Genomic DNA, 23077 nt, shown 5'->3' on the forward strand with positions numbered 1-23077 from the left:
GAAGCCAATTCAAAATACTTTTCAGCACCAAAACATTATGTTCAGAGTTCTCACCAATTAGAAGGGTGTCATCCGCATATTGCAAATGAGAAAGAATCACATCATTTTTGCCAACCTTATACCCAGTGAATAAGTTCTTCGAAACTGCTGCCCTCATTATGCCGCTAAGACCTTCAGCAACAATTAGAAATAAAAAAGGTGCAATTGGGTCCCCTTGCCTCAAACCTCTTGCCATAGAAAACTCTTTAGTCGGACTCCCATTAACCAAAATGGAAACTGAGTTTGAATGAAGTAAATTTTTAATCCACATCCTCCACTTAGGACAGAAACCCAATCTATCCATCATATAAAGAAGGAAATCCCAGTTTACCGAGTCGTAGGCTTTTTCAAAATCCACTTTGAAAATGAAGCAATCTCCTTTTTTTCTTCTTTCTAGCTTGGTCAATAACCTCATTAGCTACTACCACCCCGTCCATGATGAATCTGCCTTTAATAAAGGCAGACTGACAATCAGAAATAATCAAATGAATCACCTTTTTAAGTCTAGCAGTAAGAAGCTTGGAGATGATCTTCTGAATGCACCCAATGAGGGAGATAGGCATGTATTCACTGAGACTCTATGGGCTATTATTTTTTGGGATTAGAACAATAAACGAAGCATTACACCCTCTAGGTAAATTCCCAAAAGAATAGAAATCTTCCACCATCCTGATAAAGTCATCCTTAAGACACTCCCAAAACTTCTTTAGAAAAGAAAAGTTGAAACCATCAGGACTAGGGCTTTTATCACCATCACAACTCCAAATTGCTCCCTTGATCTCTTCTACCTCAAACTTAGCTGTGAGAAAGGCATTTTCCTCTGCAGCCAAATGATTGAAACCAATACCATCAAGAGAAGGTCTACACCCAGTGCACTCTTCAAATTTTGCCTCAAAAGAGGAGCTAATATAATTTTTAACTCTTGTTGGGTCTTCAATCCACTCCCCTTCAATTGATAAACCAGTGAATTTCTTGAATTTCTGATTCTTATTTATCGACAAATGAAAGAATTTTGAATTAGAATCACCGTCACGAATCCATCTTTGTCTAGATTTCTGCAATAGAAGGTTATCATTTTGTCTCGAGAGGCGCCAAAGTTCAGTAGTAGCCTCACGACTCAAATTAATATCTTCATCCAAGATAATACTAGAGCTACCTTTTGCATCAACATAATTTATAACTTCCACCTGATCTTCAATTTTTCTATCCAGCATACCAAAATGATGTTTGTTCCATCTCTTTAAGGCCACTTTAAGTTTCTTCAGCTTCTCCTTAAACACGAAAGAACCTCTTCCATTAATTTCTAATTTCTTCCATTCTTCAACCACAAACTGGTTGAAACGATGATCTGAAAACCAACAATTATTAGTGTGGAAAGGGGTTGGGCCCCAATCTGAGTTATCAATTTTGAGTAAAATTGGGCAGTGGTCTGAAAAAGTCTTGGGAAGCCCCAATTGGACCAAGTTACCCCATGAGACCAACCAACCATCATTCACAAGAAATCTGTCAATCCTACTCATAGCATTTCCATTAGAAAGAAACCAAGTAAATTTCTTCCCCGAGAGAGGCAAATAAAACAATTCCATATCAAGGACAAATTGATTAAATTCCTCACCTTCTCTTCTATTATGATGTAGGCCAATTCCTTTTCTCTCTTCCTGCTGAAGTATTGAATTGAAATCACCTACTACACACCACAAATTACTAGAAAGACCCAACTTTGTGGCCTTAGCTTCTTCCCAAAACTTACGCTTTCCATCCAGATCACAGGGACAATAAACATTCATGATATGAGCAAGCTCCTGATGCATTGCCCATTTTCCTCTAACCAGTACGAAATTTGTTCCAAGACCGATGTCATCTGCAACGAAAGAATCCTTATTCCAAATACTCAAAATACCTAATGGTAAGGAATCAGGATTCTTTCATTGAATATTCTAATTTGTTTATATTAAGTGTGTAGGGAATAGATAAGTACAACAAGATCTCTTATTTTATATGCTACTAAGTGTATTCCTCACCCTTTAGGTAAGGACTAATCACTTTTAAAGCCTATGATTGTCTCTCCCAACACGTATCCCAGGAATCGAACAATTGACCTTTTGTTGTTACAAGGATTTAGTGGAGTCTTACACTACTAGACCAACACCCTACAACATGATCTCTAAACTGATGAAACATTATCCTTTAGAATTGTTTGAATAAAAAGTAATCTCAATTTATTTAAGGTGGGAAGAAATGTAACAAAAAGTAATCTCTTTGCTACTCATAATCCAAGTAGCAAAGAGTCAATTTATGGCACATTTGATGCAACGAGATTATAGAAAGTCAAAAGCGCTATAATAGTTTGCAGGATGAGTGCTTGAACTACAACACTGATGGAGAATGAGGATCTGGTTTAGGAGGAATGCAATTGATAAAGCCCCAGTTTCATACTTCCTTTGTTTGTTACAGTTTTTAGCTCACATGTTTTGTAGCTATAAGTTGTCACTACTATTTTTTTTTAATCTTGTAAGGATTATATATTTGTCACTATAGGGGAAACAATCAAGGAGATTTGGAAATCGACGTTTTATCAATAAACATAATTTATGATAAAGTACTATAAGACTTCGTTGTTATTTTGTTGTAAGGGTTATATATTCTAGAGCACATTGCATAGAAAAATGCAGATATATAGTCCATCTGGCTATTACAGGTAATGCATACATAAAATCTAGGATACTCTTTAACAAAACAGTAATTTGACTATGAAACTAAAATTTCTGTGAAGATTCAGATGTCGAAAACGCCACCAAAAGCCTGCGGTAATAGTAATCGACCAACAGGTATTAGAGTTTTACCTCCAAGCACAAGAGGCAACTAGAACTTGATTCATCCAACCAAGATACAGTGCACCATCTCTCTCTTCTAGAGTGTAGTGTCCCTTGTAGCTCTCCAGAAGATTCTTGATTGAAGAATTAACAAAGGAGCTTAATGGATAAGGTGTAAACCCGGCCATTGTGAAACGCATCCTCCACTTGTTCAGAAGCTCATGGCGCTCCACTCTTTCCACCCCTTCACATGCGATTAAGTTGACAACTTCTCGGGCCAAACAATGCTGTTCCACGTTAATCCTCTCTTTGTGCTCCCTTGGCAGAACGACATCAAGTGATTCAAAAATAGCCAGGTAGTAGTTCAGTGTCTCAATGAAACGCGGCAAGAATGGAACATGATTGGTATTAAACTCTTGCTCGACCAGAGTCACCACCTTGGGAGACAGGTTCTTTGCCAATCTCAACAACCGGTCACGATGATTCTGACTGTTCACAGTTTCATCTGGCATATGGTGCAGCATAATGGCGAAATTCACAGCCACGGCTTCATCAGGTCGAAGTTCAAGATCTTTCAGTTGCACCTCAGAAGCAGAAACCCTGACAGCTTCAAACTCAAAGGGCACGTTACATGACTGTGCAAGTGTTGATAACCTTTTCCCAACTATATCAAGTCCCCCTCCCCTTGCATAAGCTGAAACGGAGTCATCGACACCTGTTATTCTGATCTTTGGGGGTCCTCCAGGCCGGTTAGCAAGAGCCTGGATTAGGCTCACCCACTGGCTTCCCTGGCCAATCTGAAAGTCAATTATGTGGACTCTACTTTCATGCTTCATAGCTTCGGCAATTGCTCCATTTGCAGACATATACCCAAACTTGAAGTATGGGCATATTTCATAAAGTACATGCATGTATGAAAGAAGTTCATTACCAGTAGGCTCCTTACATTTTAAGGCTTTGTAGATTGTGCTTCCTGAAGAGGCCATCTTAGCAACAAGAGCCTCCAACACGTATGCTCCCAGTCGTTGGATTGGCTTTCCCGAAATGCTCACCATTTTACGTAACTCTGACATCAGCCATTCAGTTGTCTCCATATCATTCCCTGCCATTGCATTTGCACAAGTATAAAGCATCTCTTTCAAATCCCCTCTAGATATCATCTCCGTAATTTGCTTCCACTTCTCTGTCTGCAAGAAAAATGAATCAGATTCTTCAGGGACTATAGCACCATATATGTCTAGCATATCTGCATCAGGTCCCAGCAAAGCAGTTTCAAGCTCCCTTATCTTATGCCTCAGATCATCGAGATCATGTGTCAAACAAGAATCATTCTCAGGTGAGCCATTAATAATTTCGAGAGAATGTTGCGGCCTGGACACATACGATTTTGACACTGGGCTACTGTTAGGTGAGAAACTGGCAGTGGATGGATAATTTTGGCAAAGGAAGTTATTGCTTGTTGAAGAAGATTCAAGGGTGCAAGAGTGTTCAAAAGTCTGGACTGAAGGGTAGGTTGCTCGGCTGCTGTTATCAGAGGAAGAGTAATTATCTAGGTTCTCACTTGACGGTAAGCAATATGACTCCAGATTTTGCACAGGCTCAACATAGAACCTGCCGGAGCCATAGGAAGTTCCATGCTTCTGGGATGTTTGCATTGAAAAGTAATCAAGTTTTCAAATACACTCAAACAATACCAAATGATGGACAAAAACACTCCTAAATTTCTCCGATAGCCTTCTTTGTCAGAACAACATATGTCAGTAACTTTTACTGTTTAAGAACGGTGGTCAACGTCCACACTTCAATTCAATTTATGCAAGTCAATAGCAGTGCACTGACTACTGAAAACTGAGTTATTCTGCAGAAGCGTAAGAAGACAGTTAGAGCAAATAAGATAACCAACACTATAAACTAGAGAAAAAACATGTATTTTAAAACAAGAGCAAGATTCTTGAAAACATAGTCTATATTTCCCTGATTTATAATATGCTATTGCAAACAACACATCAAGCAGACAAGTGTGTAATTTTCAGCTATCTATATGTGTGCAGACTAACAGTTTTCGACCTCCATGCTGCAATTCAATCATTTTATTGAATAATCAAATTTGTCAGCATGCCCTTGATTACTCAAAGAATCACAGTACTCTCTGCTTCTATGATTTCAAATTTTATGCAATCCAGAAATTAAAATTAACTGATAAATTATAAACTACACAATGAATTTGAAACGTCTACTACTTGATGCAAGACCCTTGCCATTTTTTTTAGCTCTCTAATGAAAAGGTTAATTCAGATATAGTTCCCACATAATATACACAGATTTTAATTACATGAAGAGATCTGGAAAAAAAATAGCTATACTATAAAACACCAAACATGCTATTAGGAAAACCCAATAATACTTCTTGAACTCAGTTCTGGAAACATACCCTAAAACCTTAAACTCAATCAATACTATACTTCTTTTATAAAATATCATTTTTTATGAAAAAAATATGAAACTTTATATGAAACAGTTCTAAACATTAAACAATGACTATCAGTACCCTTGGTTAAAGACTTCCACTAAATTCAAATCTACAATGATTCAAGATACAGAAACACAGAGACTGAATTGAAGTATTTCCCACTGCAAAATTGAAAAGCAAATCACAAAAACTCACTAAATAAAAACCATATAAACAGGTGAAAATAAATGAAAAATACATTTTTTTATCAATTTCAACAACAACCCATTTTCACAAACTCAATCAAAAGCAACCAGAAATGGAAATGGTTTTTTTTTGTTCAACACTTGATGATAAAAAAAATAATCACTTCCCCTTGTTGACTACCAACAGAAACAAAATCACTTCCTTTCACACACAAAATATCCTCATACAAATCCAGAAACAAGAGGAGTTCAATAATTTTGAGATAGTTTTTCACCTTAAATAGTGAAAGAAGAAATCAGATCTGAGAGCAGAAAACACAGAAGAAGTGGTGAACTAGTTGGAATTGGATTGCAGCTTAAAGTAAAAGAGAAAGTGGGCAAGGCATGCATATAAGCTCTAAAGAGGTATTGATATTTGATGTCTTAGAAATTAGAAAGAACAGTCACAAAGGTTGTTATGCATTTTATTATATTTTATAATAATATATACGCGGACGCCAACAAGGAAAGTCTTCTCTTTATGTTAAATTACTTTTCTGATTCTGCCCTCACTTAAATTACATTCACTAAATAGTTAATACACTCTTACAATTACAAGTTACTTTAAAAAATGGTAATAATTTGAACTAAAAATTTATTTCCAAATCTCATAGATTCCTTGCGGCCCCCTAGCTAACTGTGGTGAAAAAAAGAAGCTTAAACACTTTCTAACTAGACACATGTTAATTTCATATATAGATAGAAAATAGAAAGTAATATATGTTATACTCGAATTTATTTACTAGAAGAACAATTTTAAAATATATATTTTGTATCTTAATTATTTATTCTATAAAAATGAAATAGTTCAGATCTAATCATTAATTCAAATCATTATATTTTTTTAGAATAAACTATTAAGATATAAAATACATTTTTATAAGGAGTAAGTGAATCTCCTACTTTTTTAAATATATATTTTAGTAATTAATGTAACTTATTAGTATATTATTACTACATGAAAGAGGTTTTATTCATTATTCCTTAAAAATATAAATTCAACTTGCAATTTAAAGTTCTCTATTTCTCTACTAACTAATAAAAAATAACTGATTTAAAGTTTATGATTTAATTTTAAAACTAAGTTTATTATTCAATGATGTTAAATTATTCTCTACTTTTTCTACCCAAAAAATTATTCTCCACTTTTCTTATTTATTATAGTTTAAGGTACTAACCCACAGATTAATAAATCATTAATTTAGGTGTTACTTTATAGTATTTTTACTAAAAGTCCATGTTAGAAATTATAGACACTTAATTATTTAATTAATTTAAGGTTTAAAGATAATTATTTAATGAAGTCAAAACTGATTTTTTTGTTATTAAGTCTTCAAAATAGGAAACTAAGTAAATTTTGAAAGAAAAAAAACTGTAAATTACAAAAGATAACTAACTGAGGGAGAGTAACAAAATTGAGGAACAAGAAAACTCCAGATGATAGCATAGACCACCAAAACAAAACATCAATAAAGTGATTTTATTTATGAGTCTAATATATATGCATGCAGTCAATGCATTATTTATTACTCATTTATATTACTTTTTTAAATATCAATTATAATTAAATCTTAATATGAGATGATGTATTGATTGTATATAAAAATTTTATATTATTGATGAATATATTTTTTTCTCTTTATTTATAATATCCTAATATAACACTAAGTAATGCTGTTTAAATACAATCTCCAAATTTGAAATCATAATAATGTAAAAGATCTTACTTTAAGGGTTAATTTGGGAGTTGGATTTTGAAGAGAAAGAAAGAAAAATAAAAAGTTTGGAAGTCATAAAATACACTTATGAAATAGTTCTCAAATCTTCTTTTTCTATTCCTTCCCTTTTAAAATATCTCTCAAACTAACTATAAGACCTAAAAATGCTGAAGGAATAGGTTACGTCTTCGCTAAAATGAGTGAAAGAAGGTGAGATAGTGTCAGAAACCGTGTGGGCCAAATCCACGCGTTGGTATGGCGGACCCTACCATTCTAGGACACGTGATGTCATGGTCAAGTTCCAAGTGAGTTATTGCAAACGACTTTTTAAAGGGACTTGTATTCATGTGTTTTTAAATTCTATTCATTTTTATGGTATATAGAATACAAGAATTTTCTTAATAGCAAATTCAAATATAACTGAACTTTCAGATTCCTTAAGAATGATATTAGTTGTGTATTTATAAGAAGAAACTTTTTTTAACAGATAAAAGCTACTTTAAAATCTTGTGGAAGTGGTGAAAAAGATGTTGGCTACTAAAATCTCATACACACAAACACATAGCTAGAAGAAATGAGTTGTGTGCTATGTGATCTTATTTATGTGTATGTCTTGCTTTTATCATTGATTATTGATACACTATATATTTACCCATAATGGTAACAAAAAAATTGTTCTTAGCGGAATAAGCATGTGCTTCGTCCAAGTTCACAACTATAGAGGAGTCGTTCTTATTCTTATTTCACAATAGTAAGCTAAATAAATAATGCTCTTAAAGTTGTCAGACGACATTAAAAAATGAAAAAAATTGTTACAAGAGAGAGAAATATAAATGTGAGATAGGTTTGTGAGGTCCATTTAAGAACAGAGATAGAGTTGCACTATTTGATGTAATTTTGGCTTGAGTTGCTTAAGTTGTTGGAAAATGTAAACAAATATAATATAATCAGTGGGCCGACTTAAGAATGAAAAATGTGTTGCATCATTGTGGATGCTCATTATAAATTCAGAACCTTCTAGCAAGAATTAGTTATAGTTGGATGGTTACTTAATCAACTTGCTATAGAAGACAAGTTGTTGTGTAATTGATTTCTAATTAATTAAATCATTTTCTACAATTTACATTTACACTTCTCAAATCCTCTTTTTTCTCTCTCGCTTCTTATCGCTATCATAATCGAGCTCCATTACTCGATTTTGACTTTTTTCTTTATCATTGTTGCTTGGAGTTAAGTTTGAATATGAAAGCAATGTTTCCAAATAGTATTAGAGTTCTTCATTAAAGAGGGTCTGCTATTATTTTGCTGCATTTTGATCTTTCGTGTTAAAGCTACATGTCTTCCATCCTTCGTCTTCCTTATCTCAATTTTGCGATTTGTGACCTATACTTGCAATATGGAAAATTGCATAGCAAATATGATGAATCCAATTCAAGATCATTCTTATCCTTTCTTCGTGCATCCAAATGAGAATCTTGGAGCGATTCTGGTTTCTACTCTTTTGAATGAAGATAACTATCATTCTTGGTCTCGTGCAATGACTATGTCATTGAAATAAAAAACTAAACTTCAGTTTGTTGAAGGATCTCCTCCTAAGATTCTATTTGATGATCAAATGTTTACACTAAGGTTGAGCATGGGTCGGGTAAGATTTGTCCCTTGCTCAACCCTAAATATTGATCAAGTCATTTTCTTGAACCTGAACTCGGCCCTAAACTCGAAGCTAACCCGATCCTAAATGTCGAACGAGTCAGCCTTTGAACCCGACCCTAGACCCGATTAAATATAATACATACTCATTTTAGATAAAGTATTCTCAATATTGCTTTATTATTATGGAATATAATTTGATATAGAAATTCATATAGAGAATAAATGATATTTTCAACTAGGGGTGAGCATGGGTTGGGTTGGGCCGGGTAAAACTTGTTCCTTACCCGACCCTAAATATTGACCATGTCATTTTTTTGAACCTAGACCCGAAGCTAACCCGACCCTAACTGTTGATTGAGTCAGCCTTGGAACCCGAACCCGACTCTATACCCGATTAAATATAATGCATACCCCTTTTAGAAAAAGTCTTATCAATATTATTTATTATGGATATGTAATTTGATATATGAAATGATATATTTATATATATTGTTAATCATGTATATATGGTAAAAACATTGGAGAATTAATGATACTTTCGACTAAAGAGATGTCATTATATTGTATATAATTGAATAAAGACACATACAAACATGATGATTGAATAACCATGGGACGGGTCCGGGACGAATCATGTTTGTTCCCTACCCGACCCTAAATATTAATTGGATCTAATTTTTATACTTGAACATGGACCTAGACCCGATGAGACTCATTCCTACTTGGGATTGATCATGATCGGGGCAAACTGAGTGAACGGGTAGAGTCGTGTCCTGCTCACCCATGTTTTCAACCAAATGAGTTTCATTATTTTTATACACAATGGAATAGAGACACATATAAACATAATGAGTGAATGATCATAGGACAGGACAAGTTGTGTAATGCTTGTCTCCTACCCGACCCTAAATATTGACCGATTCTAATTTTTAACACGATCTCAGTGCTAGACTCGTTAAGACCCAACCCTATTCGGACACGATCTTGATGAGGTCATAGCAAGTGAGCGGGTAGGGTCGGATCCTACTCACCCCTAGTTTACAACATGGGATAGATGCAACTCATTGATGGTTTCTTGGTTGGTTCAATCAATTGATGTTTCTATTGTACAAAATGTGTTATGGATGGAGACACTTGAGATTGGACAAGATCTTCGTCATATGTGTTATCAAGGATTTATTTTTCGAATCTTTCAGTTGCTTAATGAGATTCACACTTATAAGTTAGGTAATCTCTTTATTGACTCATACTTTCTCATATAAAGGGACTGTGGCAAGAGTTGAATAATTTTAGACCATTCTCCTCTTGTTCATGTATTAATAGATTTGGTTGTGGCTAAATCTTAGTAGTTAAGTCATATAGAGAACATGACTACATTATATGTTCTCAAAAGATTAAATGATCAATATGAACTTGTTAGGTCACAAATAATGTTGATCATGTAACTAATAACTAACTTATAATCCTAACAACTCATATATGATTGTAAGGCCCATATTTATTGTTCTCGCATTTTTTATATAAGATTTATTCTACTTAAATCACTCCCTATATATATATTACACCAAGTTTTAATTTAAAAACAATTCTTCTAGCTTCTAGTAAACTTGTTTGTTTTTAGAGAAATGATATAAATTCACTCTTTCTAACTAAATAACTACATAAATGCAAACTCTCCTAGAAAGTATGCATCATGTTAACAAGTCCATTGATTTATTATGTAGGTTCAAGCCTACCACTCCTTACTTCATGGATTACATTGGTATGTTTGTAGCTTTTTAGGTAGTTTGTAGCTTTTTATTGAGTCAATAAGTTATTAGAGTCGTTCGATAAATAAAAATTGAAGAAAACTTCTAGCTTTTAGAAAACTATTTGAAGTAGCATTTAGAAAGTGAAAATAGTTTTCAATAATTTGCTTTTAAATTTTATGCTTGGAAATTTTAAAAAATTATATTACTTACCTCACACACTAAAAATCCAATTTACCAACAATGTGTTGGTCTAATGGTGTAAGGTCTCACTAGATCCCTAAGATGACTAAACAGTCAAAGGTTTGATTCCTAGGAGCGACGTTGTTGAGAAAGACATTCACGTATCCAAAAAATGATTAGTTCCTTACCAAAAAATGTGAGAAGATTTTGATGGCACCATAAAAAACTAAGAACCCAATTTTTTTTGTTATCTCCAAATAAATAAAAACATTCCATATTCAATTATAAATAAAATATTAAAATAAAGGATTGAATAAGATTTATATATATTTAATTATTCAATTAATAATTATTTAATTAATAAATAATAAATGAGTATTGTATGTACTTTTTAGTTATTTTTTAAAATTTAAGTAATTATAAAACTAATTTTATCAAATATCTTTAGTTTAATAATAAGGTAACTACATAACTGCAAACTCACACAATTTTGTTCTACCAATATATGATCCTCCACTTCCAATGCCTCACCCTTAGAAAATTACAGACTGATGCTCAAGATCACACCTCAATTTTCCTAGTTGATTGAAACAGACCTCCCTACCTTTGATTTGTTTATCCTGATTCAATAACGAAAAAGCAATAAAGCGTCCTTTTAGGTATAGTTTAGGTGATGACCTAAGAAAAGCTAGAGAAAAAGAATGTTTAGTTGGGGAGATTAACATGTTTATTATTTTATGAAATCAGAGCATATCAATGTTCAATATAATTAGACCAGTTAGTTTTTTAATGGACAAAAATAAAACAAGATCAATTTATCTCTATACTTTTTAAAGTACATCATATAGAGTCTAATATCAGCATTTCCGTATATTTTTATTTATCAAATCACCATTTAGGAGTTGTTATTCAGAAAATATGTCACTTTATGCACCATTTGATATGATTGGTTAAAAGATGTATTTAAGTAAAAGTTTAATGGTTAACTATTTTTTTGATCAATCACAACTGATGATACATGGGCAATACACCCTTTAATCTCTATATGATGATATCAGAGAGATTAATTTTTATTTTTATTTTTATGCATGACATCATTAAATTAATGTTTTTTGGTAAGTCATAGAATTGAAAATTGACTGATTTTTCTAAAGCTAAAAAGTAGGGTTGTCAATGAACTGAACCAATTCGGTATACGTTCGAAACTCGATTTATTATTTAGCTCGATAAACTTGGTTCATGAACCAAATGAGCTGAACTTGAGTTAGAAATTGAGCTCGTTAAATAAATGAGTCAAACTTGATTGGATATAGTTCGACTCGTTAGATTCATGAGCTAGCTCTCTATATATATTATATATATATATATACATATTTATATATATACATACATATTTATATATATACATACATATTTATATATATACATACATATTTATATATATACATACATATTTATATATATACATACATATTTATATATATACATACATATTTATATTGAACTGAATTGAATGGTTCGCAAACTTTAACCAAGCCGAATTCGAGCTAAAAAATAACTCATATCGAACTCGAGTCAAGTTTCGAACTGAGTCAATCGTTATCAAACTGAACCGAGCTGAACTCTGATTCAACTCGTTTCCAATCCTACTAAAAAGTATGCATTGGCAAGCAAAGGATCGACGTGGTGGGTTGGGTCTTTATACTACAAAGTAAAAGGGTGATAAAGACTGCATGTAGGACTTTTAAAGGACATGATTCATGTGGTTTTGAGCACAACCGTGTGGCCTAACATAAACCTGATCGTTGAAATAAATTGTTGAAACTTGAAAATATTATTTGATTGTGAACGTTTAATTGATCGATCCTTCTTGTTTAACTTTGTTATTTTCTGTTTGTTTTCAACACACCAACATGCACCACATGATTATTTATCTAATAATATTTGTGATATAGAATGACCGAATTCCTTGTCAGCCACGCGTCATGCATTTCTAAATGACTTTATTCAGTTTGGGTTGGAGTCTGAATTCCCTATAAACCTATTAATTTCGAGTAAAATATCTCTATTAATGGAGAAATATGTATCATATAATAACAAACAAAATATAATATATAATGATATATTTATCATTTTATGTATTATAAAATTATATTTTTATCATTAAATATATGAAGAGAAATAAACACCTACCTCTTCATTATTTTAGAGGATTCTTATTCTTTAATTTCTACCTTATGTTTGGGATGAAATACTAAACATTTCAACTATCACACAAGAACTAGGAAATTTGTTACACTTCATGGATTCTAGAACTTAAATTGATGACTTTAATAACTTCCTACTAATTTTCTTAGGAAGAGCTTTATCGCTCAAGATAGTCTTACTTCATGGAAAATATTTGTGGTTCAGACAAAAATATAATTGATTAATCTTAAACTAATGAACAAAATTTGGATTTACATCTTTGCAAGTTCTTGTGATTGCTAAATTGTTCACTAAATTACTCTTATCAAATGAGTTTAAAATGACTACTGTCCTTTAGATTGTGTTGAATAAATTATAATTCTCTCTGCTAAACTCGATAAACGATATGGATAATCGACTAATGTGACTGTTTGTTAGGTAGCAGTTAAGTTTTCCTTGTTTGACAAGTTAGTTGGGTTTTAGGAAGCTATAAATAGCACTTATACATTTGAATTAATAGTGTGTTGTATATGATTCTCAATATACTTTTTCAATACAACTTGAATTCATTAACTTCATTCTATATACTTTTTTCTCACAAGCTTCTCTATTTTCTTGTTCTACTAGTTGGTGTTGTGCATGTGTGTGCATGCTTATGGTCTTGGTTTAACAGTCGTATCAGGAGCTTTGTGTAGGATTTTGTGTGAATCAAGATTCAAGGAGAAGGGACCTGTGAGAGTGAATAAAAGGGGAAGAGGATTCTGTGTTAACCCAAGAACTAGAAAAGCAAGGAGTGAAACAGGAAAGTGAAGAAGAAGAAGTAACAAAAGGAGAAGTTTTTGCATCATGACAAATAGTAATGACTTTGCTATGACCTTGCCTGTTCTTGATGGCAAGAACTATGACAGATGGAGGAACCAAATGAAAATCATATTTGGTTTTCAAGAGGTTATGAGATAGTGAAAAATGGATACTAAGAAATTGGTGAAAGTGCCACTGAGGCCCAAAGAGCAACCTATAAGGAGGCAAAGAAGAACGACTATAAAACCTTGTTCCTTATCCATCAGTGTATTGATGGAGCCAACTGTGAGAAGATAAGTGGAGCAGAAACAGCAAAGCAAGCCTGAGATAACTTGGAGAAGAGTTGTAAGGGTGCTGTAAAGATCAAGAAGGTGAGATTGTAGACTTTGCACAGGCAGTATAAACTTCTTCATATGGATGAAAATCAGCCAGTTTCTAAATACATGACGTAGATTCTAACACTCATAAACCAGATGAGGTCATGTGGAGAAGAGATCAAAGACCAATCAGTGGTGGAAAAGGTACTTAGAACACTGACTTATAAGTATGATCATATAGTAGTTGCCATAGAAGAATCCATGAACCTGAAGGAATACAAGTATGAGGAGTTGCAAGGTTCTCTTGAAGCTCATAATTTGAGGCTGAAAGAGAGGAATCCAAATAAACATGGTGATCAAGCACTTCAGGCAAGATTCAACAAGAAATTATATAGTCAATGGAACAAGAGAAACAAGGAGAAGGGTCATAATAGTAGATGGAGATCAAATGAGCAAGGATCTTAATCAAGAAGATATGACAACAATGTGAAGTTAGGGGGAGAACCTAATCATAGCAAGAATTCACACAAGAATTCAAAAAATAGAAGAAAGCAAGACAAGAAGAAAGTGCAGTGTTATAATTGTAGGAATTATGGTCACTTTGCATCTGAGTACAAGCTCAAGAGATGGAAAAAGGGAAGAGAAGAGGAGGCTAGGCTAGAACAAGGTGAAAATGCTAATGATTATGATGAAGATCACTGCTTGTTAATGGCAACCATAAAGAATGGTCAGGGAAGTGATGCCAACATTGATTTTTGGTAACTAGGCATTGGCTTCTCAAACCATATGGCAGGAAGAAGAGATTAGTTTACAACACTTGATGAATCATCCAAGAGCAAAGTGAAGTTTGCTGATCATAACTCAGTCTCGGAAGAACACGTTGGTAAGGTGATGATTCAGAGAGTAGATGGCAAAAAGTCTTACATATCTAGTGTTCTCTATGTGAATAAGATGAAGAAGAACCTACTAAGTCTTAGCCAACTGCTGGAGAAAGTATATATGATGGTAATGCAAGATGGTGAATTGATTGTATATGACAAGGAAAACCAAAAGATCCTGAAGGCACCACTCTCATCAAATAGAACTTCCAAAATCAAGATTCAAGTTGGTGAGCAAAAGTATCTTAAGGCTGGGATAGATTAAGACACATGGTTATGGCATGCATCTTAGATATGGACACTTGAATTTCAGAAGCCTAGAATTGTTGTGTAAGAATGAATCTGTGGTAGGATTACCTTGCATAAGGCTACCTGAGACATTGTGTGATGATTTCTTAACTAACAAGCAAACAAGAAATTCAGTTGGTTCAAACATTTCCTCAATGACAGAGAAACTTTTGGAGTTGATCTATAGTGATGTGTGTGGTCCATTTGAAGTAGACTCATTTGGAGGGACAAATACTTCCTAACTTTCATTGATGATCATACAAGAAAGGTATGGATATATCTATTGAAAAGGAAGAGTGAAGTCTTTGAGAATTTCAGGAAGTTCAAATCTCAAGTAGAAAGAGTGAGTTGAAGCAACTCAGATCAGATGGTGGAGATGAATATATGTTTGTTGAGTTTGATGAGTTCTACAACAAAGAGAGATTCAACATGAGGTGATAGCTCCCTACACACCACAAAATAATGGCACAATTGAAAGGGAAATCAAGACTATACTTAACATGACTAGAAGTATGTTGAAAACCAAGAACTTGCCTAAGAAGTTTTGGAGAGAGGATGTCTCAACAACAACATACATCATCAACAGATGTCAAGCCAAGAGATTGGGCTACAAGACACCTGAGGAAGCTTGGTCAAGCCTTAGACCAAATGTATGTCATCTCAAGGTGTTTGGTTCAATATGCTATGGTCATGTACCTGAAGCAAGAAGGAGAAAGCTTGATGGTAGGGGTGAGATGTTGATATTTTTCGGCTATCATACTACTGGTGTATACAGAATCTTTGATCCACTAACTCAGAAGTTTATGATTTGTAGAAATCTAAGGTTTGATGAGAATCAATGCTGGGAATGGAACCAGAAAGAGAAGAATAATTCTTGTATTAAAACAAGGCTCCAAATTGATGAAACTAGGCTCCAAATTGATGAAACTAGGCTGCAACATGAGCAAAATGAAGAGAGGGTGGATAATAGTGCTGAAGATGAGTTAGTTGAAGCTCAACCCTCAAGCACCATAGTAACATCTCAATGAATGAGACAACCATCATCTAGGCTCAAGACTATGAAGTTTTTTCAGACTCCACAATCACAAGATAAGGTGATTTTGTACACATGGCATTGTTAGCAGAAATGGAACCACTAAGCTTTGAGGAGGCTCTTAGAAAAACACACTAGATTATGTCTATGGAGGAATAGTTAAGGTCCATTGAAAGAAACATATCATGGACCTTAACAAATCTACCAAGTGGAAAGAAGGCTATACATATGAAATGAGTGTTTAAGACCAAGCTAAATCCAAATGGTGAGGTGTCAAAGTACAAAGCCAGATTGGTACCAAGTGGAGATAAGACTTGTGATTGGCCCAGCTAGCTTTAATGGTTGGGAGATCCATCAAATGGATGTGAAGTCTACTTTCCTGAATGGACATCTAGATAAGGATGCGTTTGTGACATAACCACCAGGGTTTGAGGCTAAGGGAAAAGAGGAAATAGTGTACAGGTTGCAATAGGCTCTCTATGGGCTTAAGCTAGCTCCAAGAGTATGGAACAAGAGAATAGATGCATTCTTGTTGCAATTAGGATTCACAAAGTGCAAAAATGAAGATGATGTATATGTGAAGTGAAAGCACACAACATATATTCTCATAATATGTCTCTATGTTGATGATCTCCTCATAACTGGTGGAGAACTCAAGAATATCCAAGCATTCAAGCATGAGATTCATGCTGAATTCAAGATGACAGATCTAGGAGAATTGGCTTACTTCATGAGCATATAATTCAAGAGAACTAAGTAGGAAATTTGCATTCACCAAAGCAAGTATACTGCTAATGTATTGTAGATGTTTCGAATGAACTACAATCCAGTTGCAACCCATGTTGAAGCTGCAATTGGGTTATGCCAAGGAGAAACAGATCAAGAAGTGGATAAGACAATGTTTAGGAAAATGATAGGATGATTGAGGTATGTGCGTAACTCAAGGTCTAACATTACATATGGAGTTGGATTAGTAAGTACGTTTATGGAGTCTCCTAAGCAAAGTCACTTAGGCGCAATGAAGAGATTGTTGAGGTACTTGAAAGGAACTATTGGTTATGAGATTATGTACCCTACAAGTTCAAATAGAAGCAACAATAGGTTGGTTGGCTTATTTGATGCAGATTAGTGTGGTGATAAATCAGACAAGAAGAGCACAACAAGTTATCTATTCCATCTAGGCAATACTCTTATGAGTTGGTGTTCCAAGAAGCATGATGTGGTTGCCTTATCCTCATGTGAAGTTGAGTATATTGCATCTAGCATGAGTGCATGCCAAAATGTGTGGTTAGGTGTTTTAATGGAAGAGCTAAGACTGAAAACAAGAGAAGGGGTACAAATGATGGTGGACAACAAATCTGCTATCAACCTGGCAATGAATCCAGTTTCTCATGGAAGAAGTAAACACATAGAAACCAGACTTCATTACATAAGAGATCAAGTGAGCAAAGGAAAGGTAAAGTTAGAATTTTGTAAATTTGATGATCAATTACTTGATGTCTTTACCAAACTATTGAAGAAGGGAACATTTGAAGAACTTAGGCACAAGATTGAAGTTATTAGTCTAGCAAGTTTGAATTAAGGGAGGGTGCTGAATAAATTATAATTCTCCCTGCTGGGCTCGTTAATCGATTAATGATATGGATAGTCGATTAACATGACTGTTTGTTAGTTAGTAGTTAAGCTTTCCTTGTTTCGCAAGTTAGTTGGGTTTTAGGAAACTTTAAATAGCACTTATACATTTGATTTAATAGTGTGTTGTATTTGATTCTCAATATACTTTTTCAATACAATTGACTTCATTAACTTCATTCTATAAACTTTTTTCTCACAAACTTCTCTATTTTCTTGTTCTACTAGTTGGTGTCGTGCATTGTGTGTGCACTCTTATGGTCTTGTTTTAGCAGATTGGACGAAAATCATCGAAGAGAAAAGCTCTATGGAAAATCCAAATCCCGAACATCATAATTATTCAAAACAACAAGACAAGGATGCTTAAAATCATAATTATTTAGAGTGTAATATCTATGTGTTGGGATGTTTTTAATATATTATTATATGAAGTCTCATATTGTATAGTATTAGAATAGACTAGAGTATCAATGTTATATATTGGACTCATGTCCCTTGTTATTATGTGCATCAGTTATAAGCACCAAATAGAAACAACCCATGGGCACTTGGGCCTATAGGTGTGTTAGGGCTTGCAATCTTTATTCTCTAATAATATCTTGGTAGTCGTTTAACGCTCCCGATGACTTAGGAACAATTGGTCAAACCCCGTTATCAAATTCTCTTTTTTCTTCTCTTCTATTTAATCTATGCACTTTATTTAATTGCTTGTGGCCAATGTCACGAAATGATCGTGTCTGCTGCACTAACAATTGGTATCAGAGCCAATTGATAGATGACTCTTAATCCAGGCACCAGATAATGACTAAAGAGAGTAAAGTCATGATGACTAGACAAGGTGCGTTAAAGGTACTGTGCAAGTATAAAGTAGATGAGTTGAAGAAGAAGAAAATATGGCAGAACTTTGGTGGGGCGATGTATGTGTTGATCCAGAATCCAAGAAGTCATGTATTGGATTAGGATCAAGGTGGAGATAGGGACTCGGGTGTTGAGTTTGGCCCTGAGACATGTGCTGACAATATCTCTCTAGATGTTGAGAGAATGATCTCATTTGAGATAAGAAATGGAATATCCTAATGTCGTATCTAAGACATCATAGTGAAGGTATTAATTGTTAGAAGATCCACAAAAGCATAGAGGCGCTGACTGACTCTGATGTAGGGTGTGACATGAGCATTAGCTTTGATGCAAGGTATAACACAAGCGTTGGTAGAGATGTAAGGGTGTGACATGAAAATTGACTTGGATGCAAGGATGTGACACATATATTAGTTAGCATTGACTCAAGGTATATGCTATGGGTATACTCCTTATGGTGGAGTATGATAGTTGTTTTAAACTAGGATTGTCGGAGTAGACAATGTAAGAATGAGATTGCAACTAAGGGGGTGGGTGAATTAGTTGACTGAAAAATTATGGCCACTTTTTCTGCAATATCAAGAGTTAAGAGAAGCGGAAATAATTTGCATAAAATAACAAGTAAATAATTGAAGAAATAAAGAGAGAAGAGAGTACACCGAAATTTTATACTGGTCCACCGAAGGCTACATCCAGTACTGTTGCAGTACAAGAGATTTTCCACTAAATATTATGAGTTGTAATTACAATATCTCACCCCGAGACTTCTATGTACCTTACACACTCACTAATACTTATCACCTTGGAAAACACCTTTCCAAGTAACTCTATCCCCTTTCTTATCACACTCTATGAAAGAAAGTATATACATTGAATGAAGAATTATAATAGTGGCTTGGATTGCCTTTAGAAGTATGAAATGCAATATCACTTTCAATCTAATTACTCTATTGTATACTAAGTAATATTGGTCAATAGGTTTGTAAAACTTTGAAACAATTACTTCAAGTGACTCAGAAAAATTCTCTTTTGAAACTTTAAGAACTCAATGCAAAAGTGTGGAAAAATAGTGAGAGAATTTTTCAGAATCGTGTGAGAGTTGTATGAAAGTTGTGTGTGTGATTATGAGTTTCAATGCCTTTATATAGGCTTTCCAACCATCCAAAATGCCTCTTTGAAAGGTTACGAATTGATTGGAATGAAACCATGTCATTTGAGTTGAAACCCATTCACTTTGAATTTGAAAATCTGATGCAACAACTCTCAGTAACTGGTTAAAACATTGAGTAATCGGTTACCCAAATGTTCTGTCCAACAGTGAATTTAAAATTCACTTAGAGTAATCAGTTACTCATATTAGAGTAATCGATTACTCATATTAGAGTAATCGATTACTCAAGAACGTTGAAACTTGAGTAATCTGTTACCCGAAGTTCAGTAATGGAATACTCAATTCAGTTTTTGTTGGATAACTTATTTCTGACTCATGTAACTTGTTACTCATATTTCAGTAACTTGTTACACAATATTTTGAAAATTGTTTTATTTAAACTTGAAGTGTTTCAATTTTCTTTAAAAATATTTTGAGCAATACTACTATTATATATTCAAGAGTATATGATAGAAGTACCTATTTAGACTTAGACTAAAAGTCTTGAATATCTAGAAGTTTGAATCTTCATTGTCTTCATTAATATTCTTCTTTTTGGTGATGTTGGTGTCTTCATCAAAACCGTGCCAGATGCCAAAGTCGAGAGTAGAGATATTCTTCACAATCTCCCTTTTTTTGATGATGATAAATGAATATCTTCTTAACAATGTAGTTTTTAGAGAGCAACATACTTTATGATATTCTTGACTTGCCTTGAGTATGCTCCCCCTATTTTGTATGCTCCCACTTTCATTTGGAGTTATGTGCCTGAAATGTTTTAAACAAAAAATACACTCTCCCAACTTTTCTCCCCCTTTTAACTTCATCAAAAAGTAGAAAATCCAAGAATTTCCAGCATAATATATATATACAGCATACAATATGTATATGACAAGCATAAAGGTAATCACAAGATATAAAATAAATATTGCAATGCATATCATAACATAGATGTTCAACAAAAAACAACATAAAGTGAATTTTTTTGTCCGACAAAATAAAATGATTACAACCATAAAAACAGAAGTAAATAGTTCACTAATATCCATCAAAACAAAACAGAAATCCTAGACAGAATCTAAGACTCAGGCTTAGAGCTGTCTTTATCAACGTCCATGCTACTCAGTTTAGAAGAGAGACGATGAAGTTCAAACTGGATTTGATGATTTTGAGTATCAAAGGCATCCATCCGGTTGTGATATAGCCTCAAAGAGAAATCAACCCATCCATAATCATCTGATTTGAAGGTATGACAAAAGATGAGGAAGATTGAGCATGAAACTCAGAAGGTTGAGGTTCAGAAGGATTAGCAAGGGCAAGTTTTGGTTTAGGAGCATGAGGTCTATCTTTCTTATGCTTGTAGGTCCGGTCACGAAGATTATATGTGAAGCCCATTTTGTGGACTACATCCACATCAATATGGCTTTCACGAGGATTAAGAGGGACCTTAGTTTCTCTAGCAGTAGAAACACCGAAAATGCTAAAGGATTTTTGTTCTAAAGATTGCATATGGCAAAGGGCTTTGGGTTCCTCTTACAGACCATATTTGTCTCATTATCATCAGAGTCCAATTGATTTTCACATTAAATTTCATAGCATACATCAATTGGAGTTCTATGTCACTTATTTGAGAGTGGTTTGAAAATTTTGGTAAGATGATATAGCTCAGAAAATAATGAAGCAAATGGTCTTCCAGTTTGAGATGTCCAACAGATAGGATATCTCTATTTTTAACAGTTTCACCATAACCATGTTGCTTAAGCGTTTCTATTTCCTCTTTGGTAATTCTACACAGAGAATAGTAAAAATCTTTTCGATCAAAGTTTTCCCATTTGCATACAAGGCCGAAGCCTGCAATGCTCCCCTGATAGGATATGTTACATCACAATAAACTCATGGTTTTCAAATCCAAAGTAATGTCTTTTCCTTTTACATAGGAAGTAAGATGATTTTTCCTAAAGTTCATGTTACAGTAAAATACTCTAATCAGTTCAGGATAGATTTCATTCGATTCACAACAGAAATCGAAAAGGTTTTGTTGTCTAAAGAGATAAGGAAATAGAAAATCTTCAAACTCAAAATTCTCGAGATTACCGTATTTGAGAGTGAAGATAGTGCGACCATGGAAGTGCTCCTCAAAGATTTTATGTTGCTCATCATTTGCTAGAAGCTACGTTAAGTTAAGAGGGTTGGACTCCAAGGATGAAGTTCATTGCTTCTTTTGAATCGGATTGGTGCATTGCTTCTTTGATCTAGAAGAGGAAGCCATGAATTGAGGTTTTTGAGATTTTAGGTTTTTGGGTTTTTGAAAATTTTGGGGGTTTTTTATTTTGGCCACTAAACACGAAAATGATGGTGTAGAAGTGTTTAGAATTGAAAATATGATATGAGTAGACACAAAAATCACCCAAAATAGATCAAAAACAAAGATTTGAGGGTTTGAGAGGGTTGAGCACGAGAGAACACGAGTTGATAAGGAAGATGAGTTTGAAAAAGTTTAAAAATGTAGAAAAATTACATATATAACGGCACATAGTAATCGGTTACTCACTTTTGAGTAATCGATTACTCAAATTAAAAAATTTAAAATTTTCAAACATCAACACTAAGTAATCGGTTACTCATTTTTAGTAATCGGTTACTAAAACATGTTGTTCAACCCTATAATCGACTACTCTTCAGTGTAATCGATTAGTGACCCTAGAAAATTTATTTTTAGGCAATTTTAAGCTATGAAAAAAAAATTAACCCAAAATTTGAAATATTTAAACATAAATAAGCACTTTTAAGTACAAGTAAGCATGAGATAAACATGATGAAGCACACATATAATCATATAATCATGTTAAGATAAGTAAGCTTCATCAAGAATGCCTAATTCTCATCTATTTTTATAAAAAGGTTCTTTAGCCAAGGATTTAGTGAATATATCTACTAGTTGGTTATGAGTATCAACAAATTCTACCGACACATCCTTCTTTTGGACATGGTCCCTAAGGAAGTGATGCCTTATATCAATGTGTTTGGTTCTAAAATACATAACATGATTCTTTGTGAGGTTTATAGCACTTGTATTGTCACATTT

General features: G+C 33.8%; 2 protein-coding genes across 2 annotated transcripts; both read right to left on the bottom strand.

Moving 5' to 3' along the window:
* Nucleotides 1-617: 617 nt before the first annotated feature.
* On the bottom strand, nucleotides 618-1850 carry LOC109340346. Its single transcript, XM_019578020.1, has one exon. The coding sequence runs from the start codon at nucleotides 1848-1850 to the stop codon at nucleotides 618-620; it is 1233 nt and encodes a 410-aa protein (XP_019433565.1).
* A 1032-nt stretch (nucleotides 1851-2882) lies between these two features.
* Nucleotides 2883-5921, bottom strand: LOC109340347 (scarecrow-like protein 21; the record flags this gene model as incomplete). The annotated part of the gene is given in 2 exon segments (XM_019578021.1): nucleotides 2883-4710; nucleotides 5783-5921. A coding segment is annotated over 1 exon segment (1625 nt), but the record flags the coding sequence as incomplete, so codon positions are not given.
* Between the last annotated feature and the right edge of the window lie 17156 nt (nucleotides 5922-23077).

The sequence above is a fragment of the Lupinus angustifolius genome, unplaced genomic scaffold, assembly GCF_001865875.1.
Source record: "Lupinus angustifolius cultivar Tanjil unplaced genomic scaffold, LupAngTanjil_v1.0 Scaffold_164_3, whole genome shotgun sequence".
Taxonomy (NCBI): domain Eukaryota; kingdom Viridiplantae; phylum Streptophyta; class Magnoliopsida; order Fabales; family Fabaceae; genus Lupinus; species Lupinus angustifolius.

What these genes read in the sequence shown, in the direction of transcription:
- LOC109340346 (XM_019578020.1), bottom strand. Translation starts at nt 1,850, where the DNA reads ATGCATCAGGAGCTTGCTCATATCATGAATGTTTATTGTCCCTGTGAT.